Genomic DNA, 21,626 nt, shown 5'->3' with positions numbered 1-21,626 from the left:
CGACATTCCAAATGCCATTGTCAAACTTCTAGGTTTACGGGAAAGCGGTGCCGAACGTCCAACGTACACGTTTTTGCATTTAAAACTTCGGCCTCAACCTCAGTAATATCTGTAAAGATTTGTCTCGTTTGCAGTCAAATACTAAATGATAAATGTGTTACTCTTACTATATTATGATACTAAAATTTATTGAGAATTTCCTCTCAGCATTATAACAAATTGCATCTTGATATATGAAAACCTTCATTTCACATTTTTTAAATTTTGTAAACAAAAGTACTTACCTTTTCAATGAGTTGAATTTCCAAATTTTTCACATTTTCCTTCAGCTTTAATATTGCATCATCTTGATTGTAATTCTAAAAAATTTTAATACTTATGTTAAAATGAATTATTAATTACATGATTAAATCTTTATAAAGAATTAATGTAATTAATAATTCATGTAATTAATAATTCATGATAAATCGTTTAAAGAATACAAGAAACAGAAAAATATATTTTAAACAAATAAATAAAAAATAAAAAAGAAGCAGAGTTTTGTATTCAACTTGCACACTCAATTACAGGTATCCCCTTGATTAGTGTGATTGACTAATCCCTCGAAGCTACCGCGTATATCAAAATTGCATTAATCAAATACAGTTATACCTCGAGTTACATAAGTAATGCAGACATAGACATTTACATAACTTGAATTTGTAAATTGCTTAAGTGTAAGTACGTAATTAATAACTTAATATTGTATTTATTATTATGTGTACTGTACATTTATTATTTATTTTTTTTTGTATAAAAGAATTGTTTACCAGAAAAAGTGCCCAGTACGCTTGCATACATGCTTACAATTAGACCAGTGATTCTCAAACTTTTTTGATCCATCGCCCCCTTTGTTCCACGAAGTTATACCCAACACCCCTAACCCATTTTCTCTTGTGTGAGAATGGATTGGAAACATTCTTAGGAAAATTTTCCTATGAATCTCACACTTTGTGCCCTTACCGTAGATTGTTCTCAACATCCGGAAACCATCAAACGCAATGTTTCCTCTTACCCGTTTAACAGAGGAAAGGGAACGGCTGCCAGTGACCCCAACTTTTGCCTTTGGTCACCATTCAGTACCCTGCCTCCAGCGCCACCTAGATTTACTCACTGCCCACGAGGGGGCATTATTGCCCACTTTGAGAAACACTGAATTAGACCAAAAAGTAAAGGATTAGCAGAGCAATAAAGTAATAAATTAGATACAGTTGCAAAAAAAAAAAAAAAAAAAAAAGAGAGAGAGAGGAGAGAGAGAGAGTATGAATGAATGAATGTTTGAAATAGAATAATTCTTTGTAAAATCACATGTTATTCTACTCAGTTTACTCCAATTTTTGGAATTTACATTTTATGTAACTGCGAATTTATGTAAGTTGTGTGTTACGTAACTTGAGGTATTACTGTATTGTATAGTACATTGGTACCTTGATACTCAACCTAAGAATCACGACCTCCTAGAACAAACTTTCGGTTAATAACAAATATTTTTCTTATGGATGACAAAATTAAAACAAAAGTTTTCTATGATAAAAATGAGTAAATAATTTAAAAATTAAAATGAAACCTTACAGCTGCCTACCTTCATCAGACAAAACTATACTCAATCCAGTTTGTTTTTCTCACTTAAATCATGTGGAACACAATCATCATGTCAGTGATATACTAAAATTTGTTCAAATTCATTGATTTTTGACAATTTCTTCCCAAAATTTCTCATCAACAACAGATTTTTGGGTGCCCTGTACATTTTGTAACCTCTAGTTCCAAATTTCCCAAACAAAACCACATTTGACATGTTCAACATTTAGGAGCATCTTCTCCATACACTGAGTATTTTTTACTGTTTGTATAGCATAGTATTATATCCTTTACGAAACTTAAAAAGCATAATATGCCTGATATGCATTTCATCTGCAGATATTTCAATTTGATTTTACATGAACAAAATGTAAAGTTTTAAAATTACCTTCTAAACAAAGAATACAATATTGCATTAGCAGTAATATGTAAATTTCACAACTATTGTAATTAAACTATGTATCGATAACAGAAATCACCCTTGGCACAAAAATAGTAAATTATCCAACACCTTATTTGCTGAGAAAAACATGTCTATGTTAAGTAAAGACAACTGTTAAAGCTACATTAATTAAAACCTTTGCTGTGTATATAAAAGGATTGACACAGTTAATTTTGCATGTTAATCAAATCTTGCATTAAATGTAACAGCATTTAGCAAGGAATACCTGTAGTTTTGTGCAAGTTTTATTTAAGTGGAAATTACATAAATTAATATGAGGACAATTCAACTTCAGTCCAGAATTTCAGTAATGGCAATGAATCTGTCTGTGTTATATAGTCCCAAATTATGTACCTTTCTATACCACTTCTCTGCATACCAACATTTTCCCTATCATTATGGCAACAATGCTATGCATGCTGAATAAAAATCTTTTAGCTGGCATTGAGTCTGCTACACGACAATCTCTCTAGCTTTGGCATTCTGGATGAATCTCCCATCTACCAACGCTTCCTTCAAAGACATAATGTATGATAATTACATAATGACAGGTCCAAACTGAAGGCCAAGCAAGCCAAAATTTTCCAATCAAGTTCATTGATCACCTCCCACTGTGCACAGGGACATATCCCAACATCAGCCAACAGAACCCTATTCTGCAGGCAGAGCATCATTACCAAAACAACAAAGAAGTGTTGGCATGGAGGGGAGAACCCAGTGAAAGAAATACAAATTGGAATCATTTAATACACACACAGTTCCACCACCATTACTGAAATTCTGAACAGAAGTTGAATTTCCCTAATACTTACATGGGAAAATAAAGGAATAGGTTCACACAATTTTAATTTACATGTAACTTTCACAAAATCAATCTACTGTATAAATTGAGGATTAGATATACTCAAAAAATTGTATTTCAGATCTATAAAGTCAAGTAATTTTAATATTTTGCATTTATTTTGTGTAAAGTTAATTTAATTATTTATGTATATGTTCTATTCTAAAATATATATATATATATATATATATATTGTATTCCATAAGAAATGTTTCATTTTTTGTTTCCATAAAAATGAATTTTTAACACATTTTATTTCCTCTGACAAGCATATATTCAAAAGTGCAACTAGTTTTTTTAATATCCTTTTTAGATTTTAAATATGATAAGAGCAAATGTTTTCACTATATTTAAACTTGTGAAATCATTTATATTTCAAATACATTTATTAAATTATTTGTCTTCTCTTTATTACTAGGACTAAACAAATTCAAAAAGACTTTTTTTGCTATTGTTCACTCTGTCATTTGTTAGATGTTGCTAATGTAAACAAATTTGCAAATTAAACTGATTATACATACATTATAAAAAATAATTCTTTACTAATTAAAAAAAGGAAACAGTACCATTTAAGTGAAGATCATTAGAAATCAAACTTTATACATTATACAATAACTGCTAAACAGATATTTACCTTCTTAGAAAGTTGACTTTCTAAATTTTTCACCTCTTCCTTTAACTTCAAAATCTCGGTATCTTTATCGCATGCCTAGAATATTTTAAAATTAAAAGCCAGTTAATTATATATTAATTTGTTCACAATAAATTTTAAGATCACATATCATACTAACAATAAAACTGAATTAAGGTAATTTAAAATGTTAAAAATAATGATATAACTAATAAGTTTTGAAATTGCCTTTCAATATTATAATGAATGCATATAAATTACAGAAAATCTGAGAATAAAGATGATTTATATAAAAACTAATACAGAAAAATGATTCAAAACCATTGTGTCTACTACACTGTTACAGGAAGTCTTAATACAAATAGTCAATCCTAGAATGTTGTGAACTTCATGGAAAAGACATACTGAAGAGGAGCTCACTATGGCTGAGTAAATAAAACCATCAAACTGGTATTGAGAGCTGATGGTTTGGTGGTTACTGATAGTTGGTCACAGGCTTGTATCCCACCAACAATCTGACAAAGTGGAATTTTCTAGGCTTTCTTCACATGTGTAACACTTATATAGGATCCAGTTTCCCACAGAAAGTACTTCCTAGAAAGCATCACCCAACTTATGTGTTGCCTTATTTCATTAATGCTATATCCTACATACTGAAGAGGTGATCACTTATTCCCTCATTAAATAGCAATTGAAAAATGAAATAAAGGTGTTTGACAAGGCAAGCATTATTTTGAACTAGTCAGTTATTACAGGAAACTCAGTAAATTACATCTTAAAACATTTTCTCAATGTATTAAGTCTGGGCCTGACAAAGTATAATGAAGCATTATTTAAATGTTTCACATTTACAGTAGAGAGTCGAAAATCGGAATCAATTGGGGACTGGTGTTGTTCCGATTAGTCATTTGTTCCGATTATTGATTATGTACAAAAAAATATATTAACCTATCCGACGTTGAAATTTTTCTCCGTTGCGTGTCGCTTCGTGTTGAATTTTTCTCCATTGCCTGTCGCTTCGTGTTGAATTTTCGTCGATTTTAAGCTTAACGAAAATTTTTATAATAATAATCGAGGCTATCGTATCGTTAAAAATTATTTTTTATTTTGTACAAACAAAATAAATATATTGAAGAATATAAAAACATGAAAATTATAATTTAGAAGTAAATCTAGTATCAAAAACGTTCGATTCGGCACGACACAGTCCGACTGAAAATCGTTTCGATTACCGGCGTTTCGATTAACGACACACTACTGTATATACCTATCATTTATATATTATTTACACTAGTTCCAAAGCATTCTTATCTCTTTCAATAACAAAATATTTTGCTTATGTGATCAAATTCATTATGGACTTTAATATACTGTATGTATTTCTTTTCAAATAAAAAATAATAAATATTACAATATTCTTTTAAAAAATGTATTTAAAATCTAATATATTTTTGTTCTATTCTTGCAATCTCCTTCACATTCTTAGAATTAAGTAATGTAAAACTGGCTCGATCAAGTGTATTGTTTTCCAGACAGAAAGGACTAGTAGTAGATTAGGTTCTTGTTGTGTGAGGAATTCTACACAATTTTAATATCTCATAACAGCAGAGAGTTCATAAGAAGTTTATTTTAGGAATTATTCCAATATACATTTTTCAATGATTTTAACATAACTCTCAACATTTCTTAACTGATGTTCTAAATTTAAAAAAAAATTGTAGATAATAGTATATCATCCAAATCCATTGTAAGTTAATATGTGAATTATATCTAATCAAGGAGTCTATTAATGTAGGAGAGTATAATTTAAAAATGTTTAAATAAAAGAATAGTAAATACAGCATTGAATAAAAGCCTCGTAATTGTAGAAGTTACATTCTGCACAACACGTGAATATAGAAAAAAGAAATATGCAGAAAAATAAGTTTAGTCAACTGAAAAAAGTATATATACTTAGAAAATCAATACATATTTTCATAAAGTGTAATTTATCTATCATAATGTAGTTTTTGGTAGATTTATTATTAACTTCCCTGCAAATGCTCTAATACTTTTTGTATTCAAGGACAATCACTTTCTTTAGCCTTTTAAAATATTTTACTACTGGAATCTTTTTATTTAGATGAATAAACTAGAACCCGCTCGTAAAATATGCCGTCGACATTAGCAATGCCTACTAATATCAAATACATTTACAATTTGTGTAAGTGTGTTCACTAAAATAACGAGAGAGAATATCCACTAATGCAATCTAACAGTCAACATAAATTGTAAAATGCATTTAACAAGTAAGATAAAAACATCATCAGTTAATTATCTTTATCTTTTTTATTTTTGTTAATCTTTCTGCAAACACAAATAGTTGAAAATACCACACCACAAATGTGAAATAAGCAAATATACTGCTTCTACTCTAACAGAAAAGTTTAATATCTTTAAGGGGGAAACTAATACAGCTTATGTTATCAAATGATTAGCAAACAGGCAATGTATGACATTATAAATGTAATTTCTAACTATTAAATGATAACTGAATGGCTGAGGTAGTTTGGGTGTCAAACTATCACTCTAGGAACCAGGGACCAAATCTGGGCAGTTGAAAAATCTTTGGAACTTTTGTGAGGAGGGCTCTGTCCCAGATATGTTGAGCCTTGTCCCTCACCATCTGGCTATCCTTTGTGGGTATGATTAAAAACCCCTCTTAGGGTACGACTATGCAGATGCAAATTTAGAGCGAGCGAGAGGTTGCGGGCGATTTAGTTTTTGCAAAGGAAAACTATGCACAAGCGAGGAGCGAGAAATAACACTGGTGAGAGCGAATTTCTGGTTCTTGCACATATCCGACAGGTTTTGGTATTTATCACGTCTTGCCTCTTCTCGCCACATATTCTCGCTCGCTCAGAAAATTTGCTCGGTCACATCTGCATAGTCGTATCTTTAGTGTTTGCAGGGAAAAGAATAGATATAATATAATTATATACACGTATACACCAGAAAAATACAGTTTATTTTAAGACTGTTTGTCCAGAAATTTTAGTTTTAATTTCATATTCCACAATGACAATCCTGATAGCAAGTGTCATTAATAGATTATACTTTTACAAGATCTGTTGTTGTACATTTACAAACAAAATATTTAAAAAATTCACAGAATAATCGAATACAAAATATGTCACATTTCATCCTTGTCCATCTCTAGAACACAAGTTTTATGGCAGAGTCGACCTTTTATTGGATGCTCTCATCTGCCTCAATATGTAAAACATTAAGAATTTCTCTTTCATGACAGCATAATTATAAAAATATATTCATAAATAATAAATGGCGAGAAGTAAATGGAAAAACATTTTTCACGTTCTTCAATTATTCTGCACATTTTTAAAATATATTTATTGTCATGTCTATTTTTATTATTTATTAAGAAAAAACATTGATTACAATACCATAGTACAGAAAAAATAATGATAATCTTCAATGACCTACACTACTACATTTCATTGTGGATATATGCTTAACTGGACAGCAGCACACTTTATTCTTTTTCCCGTAAATAATTTAATTTTTTTATTATTATAGAGTAATAAAAAATAAATTACCTGTTTCACTTCATTAGCATATTCAGCTTTTAACCTCTCATTTTCAAGAATCAAATTATCTCTAAACGTTTTTATATCTGTAATTTCATTCTTCAGTACTGTTAACTGACTGATTAATTCATTATTCGTATCATCATTATTTTCAACTTTTGGTTGATCCTAATGAAAACAAATGGACAAAAATAATTAAGTGACATCATAAAATATTTATAAACTATTACAAGCAGATTGAAAAAAATGTATATTTCAAATAAGTTTTGTGTTTAATAAGTTAAAGGTTGGGAGTAGTTAGGAGTGTTTTTTCTAGAGTGTCCAAGAATATTCATACCAAATTTGTTGCAGATATGGTGAGCAGTAGGAATCCTTTACCTAACATACATACTGTACATATTTTAACTTTCATATATATGCAGAGAGATGTTTTGACACAAGTTTGAATATCTATGGTTATAATAAGCAGATCATATTGTATATATAAAACAGATTCCTAAAGACTTTTCTCCAATGAACAAGTATAATTATCAAAACATTTAACATTACAAATTATTAAAAACGCAAAAATATAAATCAATTTCTTTTACAAGTAATATAATCACTTCAACATGTTTTTCCTCTTTTAAAGATTAGAGAGGTTGAGGCGCACGTATTCAGCCCAAAACGTGAAGAGCGAATGGCCGAGCGCAGCCACTGGCAATTCTATACGGTCAATAATGGCGTTTGCTATGGCGAGTAGAGCAGCAGCTTAAACTTCTTCATTTTTTTGTGTTTATGGTTAAAATTATGATGTATTTTATTAAAGTAATGATTATTTAAGCATTTATGAATAATATCGTATAGAAACAGATAATTTTAATCCAGAAATTATTTAATTACTCGATTTTTTAGCAAGTGACGTGAAGTGCCTATAGAATTTACATATATTTGTCTTCATAATAGCTTATCTTAAGGTAGGTTTGTTCTTCCACGACATCTACCATCAACAGCATAATACATTTGTAAATTTTCTAAAAATTAATTTTCAAAGCTCCTTTCGGATTTACATAAGCCACTACTTCCCTCGACAAAAGAATGAGGTAGTCCTATTGTGTGATCGTATGGTAGGAGACACAACGCTAAAAATAGTTATTTAGTGTTATTGAACATGCTATAAATACTTTAAAATAGTTTAATTTGTTAATTTACCTTCGCTGGTAACCCTCTATGTTAAATGTATCTGCCATTTTTTCAACAAATTTCCTGTGAGTCAATGAGCGACGTTTACTGAGTCGCACGATGTTGTGAATCATTGCCGCAAGGTCTTTTACTTGGACTTAAAATGTCAAACGTGTACTTCTGCTTGCTGTACAAGTTTAACATTTGTACTTGCACCTCAACCTCTCTATTCTTTTAATTTGTTACTTGAAACTGAGTTAGTTTCTCAGTTTCAAGTAACATATTATTTCTAGATACTCTGCTTTTCCTAATCTCATTCTTCATTACACTTACATTAGTTGCCTTCACACAGTCATCTTCATTTTCAGATTCCTCATTCTGATACAGGCAAAAGTAAGTATATTAATATTAAAGTGTTAATTTTAAAATTTAATGAATTATTATAAAAATTTAGAAGTAACTTATACATGAATTCCTTGTACAGATGTATTTTCAAAATTTCTTGTTTCATTCAATTCTTCTGTTTCTTCTTCCTCCTCATAACTGTCGTCATCATCTTCACTTCCTTCAGAATCATTATACCTCTGATGGACTATTTCAATTTCTTTTCTTATAAAGTCATCTGTATTTTGTTGAACTTTTCTTAACTGTTCTCTGTAATAAAATTGAAAATGTCAACATCAAAGTTATACAAATTTTCTCAAATATGGAATAAATATAATAAATAAGTTTCTTTCTCACAGAAACTTTAATTATAAATGTTCTCTAACAACATGTTAGCAATCATCCATAAACTATAATATGGTATTTTTATACTTTTCAACTACCATCCCATCCTCTGCAACACCTATGCTGTTGAACATATCCACCCCGAAATTACAGAACACACATCCTCAATCAACCTCTTAACTGTATTAAAAGATAATACACAGCATAGGGTACCAAACATTACATTTTTAACCATGTATGCTATTTTTGCTGTGCAAAACTACATAATGCTGTAATTCTTACAAACACATATTGCATTATAAGAGAGAGAATTTAATTTTTTTCACTTAATTTAGAATAATGAACATATTTTATTAGCAATTTGTTACCTGTAAGCTTTTTCTATGTCATTCATGTGTTCTGCATACTCTTTCGAAACTTCTTCACGAATTTGTGACTCCATAAGAGAATTTGCTATTTTAGCTTCTACCAATTGTTTTTCTAAATCTTTTACCAATTGTTCCAGTTCCTGTAAGAAGAATCAACTTATACATGATTCAAAACATTATAAATATTTATTCTTTATCAATATCATATTTCATTACTTAACATAAATTAATTGCATATTAACAGTTAAAGAAGTATTTTTAATTGTTATACAGAGAAAAGTTAACACTCCTCAGAGACTAATACAAGTATACCTCGAGTTACGTCGCTCTCGAGTTATGTCGTTCCCGATTATACGTCGTTTGTAAAAAAAGTATATGGAAAAATAAAAATCAAGTTTAAGTCAGTTCATTCGACTTTAAGTCCGTCCGCCATAAACATTGAAGTCGTAATATCACTAGAAAAGCGTTGAAAGCACATAAAATCATATTAAAATATGTACATTTACAGTAAATGTTAATATAATCATCACAAATCCTAGGGAACGAACCATGAAAACATTTGTGTTTGTGTGTCGTCGTCTTATTTAGAGGTCTTTAAGTGCTCATTATTAGCGTTTCCTCCATTATTGGCGTTTAGTTACGACATAAGTTGAAACTACGACTTACGTCATAACTGCACAAGTAAATTCGACTTACGTCCTTTTTCGACTTATGTCGCCTCTCCTGGAACCAATTACCGACGTAAGACGAGGTATACCTGTATATTGTTTTTTCTATTATTTTGCAGTTAATGCCTAATTAACTGTAAACATTATCATCTATTAGCAAAGTATTAATGTATTTATGAACAATATGATAATTTTAATTAAAAATTATCATAACTATAATGTTTGTGGAAAATTAGTATTGTAAATTTTAGTTTTCTGCTCCCATTTAAAATATCTCTCTTCCATTCTTACACATTTAGTCCACAATAATTTATGTAAATATGAGAATCCAGGGGCTGTTTTTCTATAATTTTTAACAAAAAGATGCATTGCAGAAACTTTTCCTTTCCATCCATTTCTCACGGAGTTAAAAATGGGAGAATATCAAATATTAATTTAACTGTCAACAAGTCCTTTCCCCCTCATGTCGACCCGCGAAAATATCGAGAATATGTTAAAACAACCAATTGGAAAGTGTGAGAAAGATGACACTTGACTTAATCCACAAGGAAATCTAAAAACAATCAAAGGAAACACTAAACCTTTGAGTCAACTTTGTGTAACTTTCATCGTCCAGTGACATCTTTGACATGTCATCGCTGTCAAACAAATGATCATCTGACCAAATTTCCACACTGAATGGGGATATAACAGCCAGGCACCTATTAGTTGGGCGGACATACTCTGAAGACGACCATATAGTCGTCTCGCCGTTATAGTTCCCAGAGGATTACATTTATATTTGTTTGTGCTTTCTGCAAAGTTCCTCCCCGGATCATTTAGAACTGAAACAACAGCCACTACTCCAAAAAGAGGTATGATAATTAACCGCTTGGTGTAAAATCTTTCTCGGTCGTTTAGTATTCAAGTTAGAGTCAGTAGATATCAGCTCATATAAGTATACTTGTACCACCCTAATAATTGTAATCACAGATAGTTTTGTAACCTGCTTTATTTTAATGTTAAATGTGTTATTTTGTTAACCTGTCCACCTGTCTCACTCGGAATAACGGCCATCTTATCGACTTAACCATCACACTCCCATTCAGAAAAACATAGCCCTCCTAGCCATCCAGTGACGTGAGCGGATTTTACCATCCCGTTGCCCAACGCCAAATTTCATCTAAATTGCAAGAAATGCTTCTTTTACCAATAAAATCATCTCAATGCAATGACAAACTAATAATTTGATTAACTATTTATAAATAATTGATTAAAACTTTCTGCAAAATTATTAAATTAATATATAAACTTTATAAGGAAAATTATTACATAATATAGTTTTAGATGTTGATCATCATCTCTGTCTTGATCTTCATCATCCTCCTCTTCCACCGTTTCATCAATTGTAAAAGATGAACTTTTTCTTGCTCTTCCTTTATTGAAAGTTGTCCAACTACTACTATTTCTTATCCATATTTCAGTTAGACAATCCATTATTTTGCTTGTGTTTATGACATCTGTAGTAATAACCTATATAAGAAATTTTATATGATTACTATACAATAAACCACTTGTAATAAAATATATGACTTATCAAAAAATACTTTATTTAGTACACTTCTTTTAGTTTGGGATGATCTGATCTTTTTGACCCATTATGCATCTGTGTAAGTTCAACATGACATGCTTACAAGTTAAATACAGGCATTTACCTACTTACAAATATCCATCTTATGAACAATTTGAACTTACAACTAAAAATTAAATTTCGTGCAAATTCTGATATTTCATTGCCACTTGTGAGATGACATTGAAGTTGGTAACGTTTTTGCTATTGTTTGCAATTTTTATGAATTTTTACAATTGGTGCTTCACCATATAATAGTAAATCTTGCAATTAGATAAATGCACAAAGTTTCGCTCTGTTACCATAGAATCTAAACTGAACGTTATAAAAGTAAGTGTATTAGGCAAAAGAAAAAAAAAAATGTTTAAAACACTTGCTACTAAGCAGTAGTGAGAAAGTAAATGAGTATAATGCATTCTATTAAGTACATTGAAGGATCAAACACTGACAATAACCGATTATTCTGTATTTCCTATGTTAGTTTTTGAATTATGAACATTTCGAATTGATAAAACCTCTAACATCAATTTTGTTAAATATAAATTGAATAATTGCTGGTGTAAAAAATAGTTTCCATCTTCTCTAATAAGTATGTTTGTTTTGCATGGCTTCACAAATGTTTTTGACGTATTATTATTTCTTTTATTAATGTCAAATACCTTTGATTAAGGTACCTAACATCAATAAAGAATCTCCCAAAACTTTAAAGGGATCTCCAAGTAGATTATAAAACACAAGTGAAAAATAAAAATCTCAGGTGCATCATGTAAATGATTCCACCAAAAACATAACTTTCCAAATCATGTAGATCTCACTTTCTGAATGACTGAGAGAGAAAGTTTATAAAAAAAAAAGCTGACAAGGGTTCTTGCTTGACTTCCTGGCACACGAACAGGAGGTTACGAGAACCATTAGGAAGTTCAATAATTTTCAATCATATAACTTTATTATATCATTTTCAATTTTCAAATAATATAAAATTTAAACAACAGCAAAAGCTTAAAAGGAATAACTTTGTAGACTTATCATAAGTCTCCATTTAGAAAAATATGTAAGTTAAAAAAAATAGTATGAACAAGCTCAAAGTTAAAAAATTGTGTATGGCACATCTATTATGAGACATTATTTAAAAAAACAACTTTTATAGTATTAAATAATTATTATAAAAAGGCAACAATGCTTACTTTTGAGGGTAAAGATGGGTTTTATAAAAAATTGTAAATGCTAATGAGCAATTATTTATTGTGACATCATCACAATGCCAAGCTGCAAGTTTTAATCATATTTTTTTAATTTGTTTAATTTAAAATATATGGTCTCCACCTGAAATTAGTAGTCATGCCCCTCTTAGCAATAGAGTTGTGCTGGTTATCCAACTAACTCTTTACAAAGGAAATTTTTGAATTGGAAAAAGTGACATCTGGTTTGCATCAGAAGTTTATATATAGTTAAATCGGGGCCTCCTGCCCCTAAGGTTTCCATATCTGGTCTCAGCTTTCATCTAACTCCATTCTGAGATTAAGGAAGGACAGACACAAAGACAGGTGACAGTGAGAATTTATAGGTCTACAATTTTTTCAAATTGCAGTCCAATTATGAGTAAAATTGTCATCAAGTCCATACCTACCAAAGGTATAATGCATGACCCCCTTTATCTCCCCACTCCTCCAACCTTTAACCACCAAAATTTAATAGCATCAATCCCAATACAAAACCTGTGTGCAAAATTTCAAAAATGTTTGTCAAAGCACACGAGTTATTAAGCTACAAAGGAAAACAAAATTGTGCCCCTGCTACACACACACACATACACACCCATACAGAAAAACCCCTGAATTTTTTTGCATTTCTCAACATTTCAAGGTCCAAAGTCAAAAAATGTAAAAATCCTGGAGGGGTAATTTCTTTGATCACCATACTTTCTCTCTATTATATATAACAGAGCCAGGAAAGTAAATCATCAACAATTCAAAATTCTAACTAAAGCATTTTGTATACTATGAGATGTCAGTAATCTCAGATAAAAAATCTGTTACAATAATTAATACTGATCAGATCAAACATCCATTGTTGTTAGTAACACAGACAATAGCATTATCTTTGTATATAAATTTTGAATGATTAAATTATATCGAGTTACTGACTAGTTAAATTTAACTAGATCTACATTACAAGCATATCACACTTTCAAAAGAAATGTTACAGAATATTTTGGCTAGGTAACTACAGTTAAGCTACATTCACATTGGCATACAAAATGTTATAAGTAAATACAAACTAGCAGTTTGTCCCTTTTTCGTGACTATTCATCTAGTTTGTTAGCAGTTGAAAACATCTCAACTTTTGCTGAATTTCAGTTTGTTTGACCAATCAACTTCTAGCAAAGAAAACCTTTTCAACCAACTGTGTTCTAACTCAGTTTGTGCCATATAGTATGATGTAATCATCATCTTGCTTTCATTAGTTTTTTTCATTGTTCATAGTAGTTTATATTCCAATTACAACTTAAATTTATATTATTTATTATATTTTAAATGATTATTATATAAATCACAGAACTAAATGCTTAAATTCTATTATTCATTTCATTCCATTCAGTTATAAACTTTAAATCCTCAAATACCTGTTTTGCTATAGCAGAAAACTTCATTACATTAAGTGTTTCATCAAACATACTAGAACACTGATGCACATTAACAACCATCAAAGCTTGACCTTTTCCAGTAAAGACCGATTGAAATATTCTTGTTAATTTACTCTCTCTGTAAGGTATAACTTTCTTCTCTCTGAAATAAAAATTTATTCAATTAATTTATATGCTTTCTTTGCAAAGCATCATAAATTCACCATTACCATCAAAAGCTGATAAACTTACTTGTGAACCTGATTTTGTCTCAAAGTTTCGATGCAGCGTCCAAGAACTAATAAAGATGTATTTATGTTGCCTGCTTCTTTTAGACGTTCTCCGACATTTTGTGTTTTCGAAGACCTTTCGGAGCCGGCCAAATCGCAGAATGATAATCTGTCAAAGTTTTTAGTATAAAAAAAACTTATTTAGTCTATTAATCTTATTCCAAATAATAATTTTTTAACTTGAATACAATAATTTAAGTTTCTGCAAAGATATGAACATTTTAAACGGTTTCTAAAGTTATGATATTGCAAAACAAAAATATACAAGAAAAATTTGTTTGGGTATAAAAGTATCTGAACTAAAAAACAGATTTTTTTTGCTATTTTATAAAACAAATTTGTGTATTATTCAATAGTCGTCATGTATAGGTATGCATTTATATTATATCTTAATGGATAACTTTATTACAATGATTTCTTAATTTACATGAGAATTATATTAAAAACATCATGCAATATAAATCTGTGAAAAATGTACATAATCCTAACAAAAATACATCAACATGCCTACAAGAGTAACTTTTCAATCTTAGTTAAGTTAATCCTATAGAACATACCATTACAAAATAAGTGAAAGTAAGTGTAAAGCTAATGTCAGACAAGCGTGATTTCACATCCGTCATTTTTCATGAGATTGCAAAAACATACAGGAGCAGTCAGATAGACATAGATGCAAAAAATCATGTTACACAGCATGGATGGGCCACCAGATCATCTGATAATCTCATGACATTGCATGACTGTTGTGCACAGGAAGATGCACTCAAAGCCTACAGTCATCAGATGAGCATGAAAAATGGTGGACGTGGTAACATTGTTTCAAAGAAATACTGGGTCGGTATCATTCCTGCTGTGTTTTAAAAATTGCACATTGATATAAGAAAAATGATCATACAAATTAGTAAAAGGCTAGAATTGAAACTTCATTTAAACTTTATAAAAACAGAAATACAGAAAAGGAAGACCAATTACTATCAAAAGGGTGTACCCAATATTGTCTGTCTTTTTTTTTGTTTTTAAATACTTTTTACATAATAAAAAAAAGTGCATGGCAATATACAAGCATCCAAAATAAAGCTATTAGCAGGCTCCATAAAAAACAGCACTTATCTGACCACCAACTTCGCCACTATAAATAAAAAAAAAACATCTGTGTGTTTTCACGCTCTTCTGACATTAGCCTAAAAGTAGAAAGAAATATGGTACATTTGAATAGACAACCTGATACAAAACGAAAAACAGCAAGCTAACATGTTGTAGTACAGTACATCCGATCATTGTAGTATTTTAAATTAACATAATTTAAACATGTATAAATTAAAAAATAACCACATATAATTCTATGTCACTGTCTTCATCTGATCCAAGAATGGATTCAAAAAATCTCTCTGCTTATAAGTTATAAAGCAGGAAATAATTTTTTCAACTGTCAACATTACCAAAGGCAATGAAATTCTGGGTGTCTTGTATACTAAAACTTTTTGCTGGCAACTGAAAATTTTCTCTGATATGTGAGTCTTTCTTTTATGTACAGTACTTTGCAATATGTTGATGTACAGTCCCGACCAAAATGATTGACTATCAGTCGATCGATTGCGCAGCTGTGGAAATTGATCACTTGTTACACCAGGACATTCTATCTCTTAGCAAAGGCGTTTCAGGTGGACTGATCCGATTTGAGCCGTAATAGGGGTGAGGAAATCGAGCCGGAGGGACTTAAGCGTGCAGTCAAGCGCTCTGCAGGTTGACAAGACTAATCGCTCATCGCTTGCCTAAAACTGCGTGTGTAGCATCGGCCTTTTTTCTTTTAAAATTGTAAATTTGCCGCCACTGATCATCAGAAATATGATTTTATCCGTTATCTTTATACTTTTCTTTCTGTATAATGTTTTATTTACGTTTATTTTCCTGTAATTTGAGACGATACAGCTTTAAAATAAACAGATCAGGTCTCACTTGCCAATAGATTATCTCAACTTTCACCGATTGTCGTCGGTTCCTTTGTAATCGGAGAGTAATAGGATCCTGTGTCAATTTTCACTGTTAAGTGTTAATTGTTTTTGCAGTAATCTGAGTAGAGGGGAGAAGTTACTTAATAAACCGCCAAGTGTTTTATTACTGTTTAAACAACTGCTCCCCAGTTGTTATTTTTAGTAATTGGAGAGGGGTAGATCGTGTTTCAAGGTCAGTGAAAGTTTATTACTTTCGCAACAGGATGTCATCTGAGCTGCCACCCACTCCCCGCTTAAATGACAACAACGTGCTAAGTGTTTTATTATTATATAAACAAAAACTCCTCTCCCTGTCAGAAGTGGGTCAAATGTCAAGGTTACTATTTAATAGTATTGAACAGAATGTTGTCCTTGATATTTAACTATCATTTTGTCAGAACTTTTTATTTTGAATACTTTTCTTATAATTTATTTCCGCTTCGGTTATAAAATTGTTTTTATCTCTTCTTTGTCATTATATATAATAATATATAATGACAAAGAAGAGATATGCAAACATTTTTGCAAACATAAACTCTGTATAATCAATAAATATTTTATAAAACAACAAAATGTGCACTGCAATTTTAATTCGTAACTTTATACAAGTGTATTATAAAACGCGCGGATTTAAAACATGATAAAAACAATTTTATAACCGAAGCAGAAATAAATTATAAGAAAAGTATTCAAAATAAAAAGTTCTGACAAAATGATAGTTAAATATCAAGGACAACATTCTGTTCAATACTATTAAATAGTAACCTTGACATTTGACCCACTTCTGACAGGGAGAGGAGTTTTTGTTTATATAATAATAAAACACTTAGCACGTTGTTGTCATTTAAGTGGGGAGTGGGTGGCAGCTCAGATGACATCCTGTTGCGAAAGTAATAAACTTTCACTGACCTTGAAACACGATCTACCCCTCTCCAATTACTAAAAATAACAACTGGGGAGCAGTTGTTTAAACAGTAATAAAACACTTGGCGGTTTATTAAGTAACTTCTCCCCTCTACTCAGATTACTGCAAAAACAATTAACACTTAACAGTGAAAATTGACACAGGATCCTATTACTCTCCGATTACAAAGGAACCGACGACAATCGGTGAAAGTTGAGATAATCTATTGGCAAGTGAGACCTGATCTGTTTATTTTAAAGCTGTATCGTCTCAAATTACAGGAAAATAAACGTAAATAAAACATTATACAGAAAGAAAAGTATAAAGATAACGGATAAAATCATATTTCTGATGATCAGTGGCGGCAAATTTACAATTTTAAAAGAAAAAAGGCCGATGCTACACACGCAGTTTTAGGCAAGCGATGAGCGATTAGTCTTGTCAACCTGCAGAGCGCTTGACTGCACGCTTAAGTCCCTCCGGCTCGATTTCCTCACCCCTATTACGGCTCAAATCGGATCAGTCCACCTGAAACGCCTTTGCTAAGAGATAGAATGTCCTGGTGTAACAAGTGATCAATTTCCACAGCTGCGCAATCGATCGACTGATAGTGAGTCTTTCTTTTATGTACAGTACTTTGCAATATGTGAGTCTCAGCAAAAATTCAATTTAAACTACACAGTAACACCATTTTGAGGTTGCCTCTGACCAACTACTCTCTTTGTATCAAATAAGTACTATAATATACTTCTTGTCTAGCTTGGTATATACTTGTGAGAACTATGTTGGCAACTTTATTCTTAGACTTATTACATCATCACTGAACACAAGATCAGCCTTAGAAAATCAAATTATTATTTAAGTAATTTGATAATTTGATTTGGCCACTTTTGAAGTGATAGAGCAATAGCACCTAAATGTGTTCTTTTGAAAATTTCATATTATCAGACATTGCCGATGTGCCATTTCCAATAAAATACGTGATGAAATGTTTAGTTACTCTATTTGTATATCCATATCACAGTAATAGAACACTTTATTCCAATTGTTTCTATAAAAAATCAGAATGTCTAAATTTCACTTTTATAACCTGATATGATGATTTTATTGATGAAATTATATGATTTCATCTCTCACAAATTTATTGATTGATTAATGAGAGCAATTAGCAACACTATGAACTATATGCCTAACTACAGTTACATTCGTTATGGAAGACAATCTGCAACAAGAATATGAGTTGAGATTCCTTGCCTACTCTACTCGATCCTAACCAAAATGGGTATGGGACAATAATTCCTGACTCATACTATCCATGATAGACATTAACTTGTTAAAGTGCATAATTTAGTTGCCACTTGCTTTCAAGATTTAATTTAAATTTAATGTTGATTTAAAATAGATTTTATATTGATGAAAAGTCCTTTCTTGTTTTCTTAACATTGCATTTTATTATTAACTAAAACAGTAATGTAAATACACGACATATTGCAATTTATGTTTGCAAAATGTATTTAATTATTTCTTGATGGTAATTAACAAACACTAAAATTAAACAATGTTTATTTCTATTGAAAAAAACTTTAAATACTCACTTATTAATTCTGGCTTCATTATGATTTTCAATGTCATCAATTTTAACCATTTTTATATTAAAAATACAATGACTGAAAAGAAAAAGAAAACAATAACTTAAACATTTGAATAATTATTAATAGGAACAGTATTAAAATGATTGTATTTTAGTTTAAAAAATTATTATAAAAATAATTATTTATTTTATAATTAACAATATGTACCATATTATGTGATACTTCATCATTTAAATATAAATAAGAATACAGAACATTTTTCATGCTAGATATTAGCTAGTATTGATGAAAGATGATAATTAGGTATGATCTTAAGTGCAGAACGATTTTCAACTTTTTTTGGAGATAGCCTTTTTTTGCCTCGAGGTGGTACATATACACCATGCCAAAGTGAAAGCTTAAATTGACTGAGGACAATGAAGAGATGTAAACAGTCATCCCCAGTACGACTTTCTAAATTATAGTGAGTGACCAGTATATCTAAATTAATCTGTATGGAAGTAAAGATCAGATAGATATCTAGATAGCATAACTGCTAACACATCTGACAGAAAGCAGGAGTTAAAAGTTCACATCCTGCTCTGAACTAATCTTTGATTCCAAAATAACATAAATTAAATTTATTTTTTCTAATAATTATATTTGACAAGAAGAGATGGTAGCTTAACTGCTTACCTCCAGTTCAAATTACTCAATATCTTCTTAATTAATTAGTCATATTGTAACTAAATAAAAATCTGGGTGTATCATTTGATTATAATATTTGATGTTAAATATTTGGTATTAGAAAGTTTTATATATGTGGTACCTGTCCCCCGCGCTAGCGACATGGTCAAGCCGAATGTCGTGCGCACCCATTCTGGTGCACGCGGGAAAAGACGAAGACGAAGCTTAAGCGCATTCTTCTCCCCCGAGGCGAAAAGAAGACGACGGTAAGAGTAGGAAAGGAAGAAGCTACGACATGTACGCCTCAAGACGATTTGTTAGTGTTTTTTGTTTTGTAACGTCCTCTGTATTATATTAAAGTGTACGTCCTTATATGTTATAAGAAGTTCTTCGTGTTTTCTTAAACTGAGTTCTACATACGCCTCTTAACGCTCAGCTCAGCCATCCACAGACACCACATATATATAAACAGAAATGAAACCATTTAATATGTATATATTTCTGAAAGTTCTATGCAGAGTAAGGCATTATTATGTTAGTCAACAGAATAACAATTTATGACTGCAAGTAAAAAGGAAAACCTTAATTATAATTTATTACAATGAAATACAACAATTATAAAACTGACATTTTCATTTAAAAATATAAATTTTTATGATGTATCAGTCATTATAATACATGCACATTTATCACTCTGTATATGTACAAGTGTAACAACATTCACCTAGCATTTTGAAACACACACCTTGTGTTAAATTATTGATCATAACGAAGTGATAACAAAAAAATACATAGCTCTCATATTGTTACAACACAAAAAAAAATACAGTCGACTCCGCATAAGTCGACACCCCAAGGGGAAGTGGAAATGTGTCGAGTTATCCGATGTGACGACTAAAGCGAAGTTGGAAAAAAACCACAAAACTACAATTAATAAAATACAGTAGTGCGTTACACAGTAGTATAGGCTTACAATACATTGTGTCCTCCATTTACAATTACTCTGTAGATGAAAAACTGAAAAATTCATTTAGTGTTGTTTGTTTTGAGCACTTAACTGTCTCTACTTTCTTTTTCAACCATCACGAACACCTTTAAAACATCATCTTCGTGATTGTCAATTGTTGGGAAGTAACGTCTAAGGATTCTTAATGCCTCTAGCATGAGAAAATGCAAAATTGGATTCTAGTGTAACGTTGATGTAGATCGAATAATTTCTTTTTGTTTATCTGTTATTATTTTATACATAAAAATACATAAAATGTTAAGGCATTTTTATTAATACATATATATATATATATATATGTTACAGTAAAAACCCGTTTTTAGTGAAAACACATTTTAACTAGTTGAAACTAGTTTTTACTGGATGTCATTGTTATAACCCGTTTTGTCTAGTTAAAACTAGAATTTACTGCTGTACATGTTTAGATTTTAGATAAAACTAAAATCAAACATTAATTTTTAACTTTTAACATTAGTTAAAACTAATTTTAGCTACATAAATATGTTTGGGGGAAATAAATAAAGCGATGATTGGGATTAAAACATTTGTATTATTTAATACGATATTTATTGAAAATATTGGTCACACATCTATGTTATTAACATTAATTAACCCTTTGTCCCCAAAGGCACCGATCGATCGGTACCCTGGCTTTTTAAGCAAAACTTCAAGGGTACCGATTCATCGTTACTTTGGTAAATATTGATTTTTGTAAAATTTATTAACAACAGATATAATCTCGTTCGATACAAAGTGAATAAAGTATAATAATTCATTATATTAGTTGATAGCAGTATAAAATTTTGATTTCAAACACGTTTGATATAATGCGCGATAATTTCACAACGAATAAACATACACGCATAAGGGTTATATCAAATTGTACAAAACAATATTC

At 30.5% G+C, this 21,626-nt stretch overlaps 1 protein-coding gene across 1 annotated transcript in view; it reads right to left on the bottom strand.

Annotated features, from left to right (window-relative positions):
* Positions 1 to 21,626, bottom strand: part of LOC136981575 (kinesin-like protein KIF20B) — a 62,054-nt gene that overhangs the window by 24,995 nt on the left and 15,433 nt on the right. Inside the window, exons 7-16 of the mRNA XM_067277897.1 lie at positions 19,060 to 19,131; positions 14,532 to 14,678; positions 14,280 to 14,442; positions 11,359 to 11,559; positions 9,380 to 9,519; positions 8,750 to 8,936; positions 8,616 to 8,660; positions 7,131 to 7,289; positions 3,538 to 3,612; positions 285 to 359 (exon numbers count right to left, since the gene is read on the bottom strand). Coding sequence (XP_067133998.1) covers positions 285 to 359; positions 3,538 to 3,612; positions 7,131 to 7,289; positions 8,616 to 8,660; positions 8,750 to 8,936; positions 9,380 to 9,519; positions 11,359 to 11,559; positions 14,280 to 14,442; positions 14,532 to 14,678; positions 19,060 to 19,131 — 1,264 coding nt within the window. The remainder of the gene's footprint in view (positions 1 to 284; positions 360 to 3,537; positions 3,613 to 7,130; positions 7,290 to 8,615; positions 8,661 to 8,749; positions 8,937 to 9,379; positions 9,520 to 11,358; positions 11,560 to 14,279; positions 14,443 to 14,531; positions 14,679 to 19,059; positions 19,132 to 21,626) is intronic.

The sequence above is a fragment of the Centruroides vittatus genome, unplaced genomic scaffold (assembly GCF_030686945.1).
Source record: "Centruroides vittatus isolate TY-2023 unplaced genomic scaffold, ASM3068694v2 contig_767, whole genome shotgun sequence".
NCBI classification, from domain to species: Eukaryota; Metazoa; Arthropoda; class Arachnida; order Scorpiones; family Buthidae; genus Centruroides; species Centruroides vittatus.
This window is presented reverse-complemented; position numbering and strand designations above follow the sequence as displayed.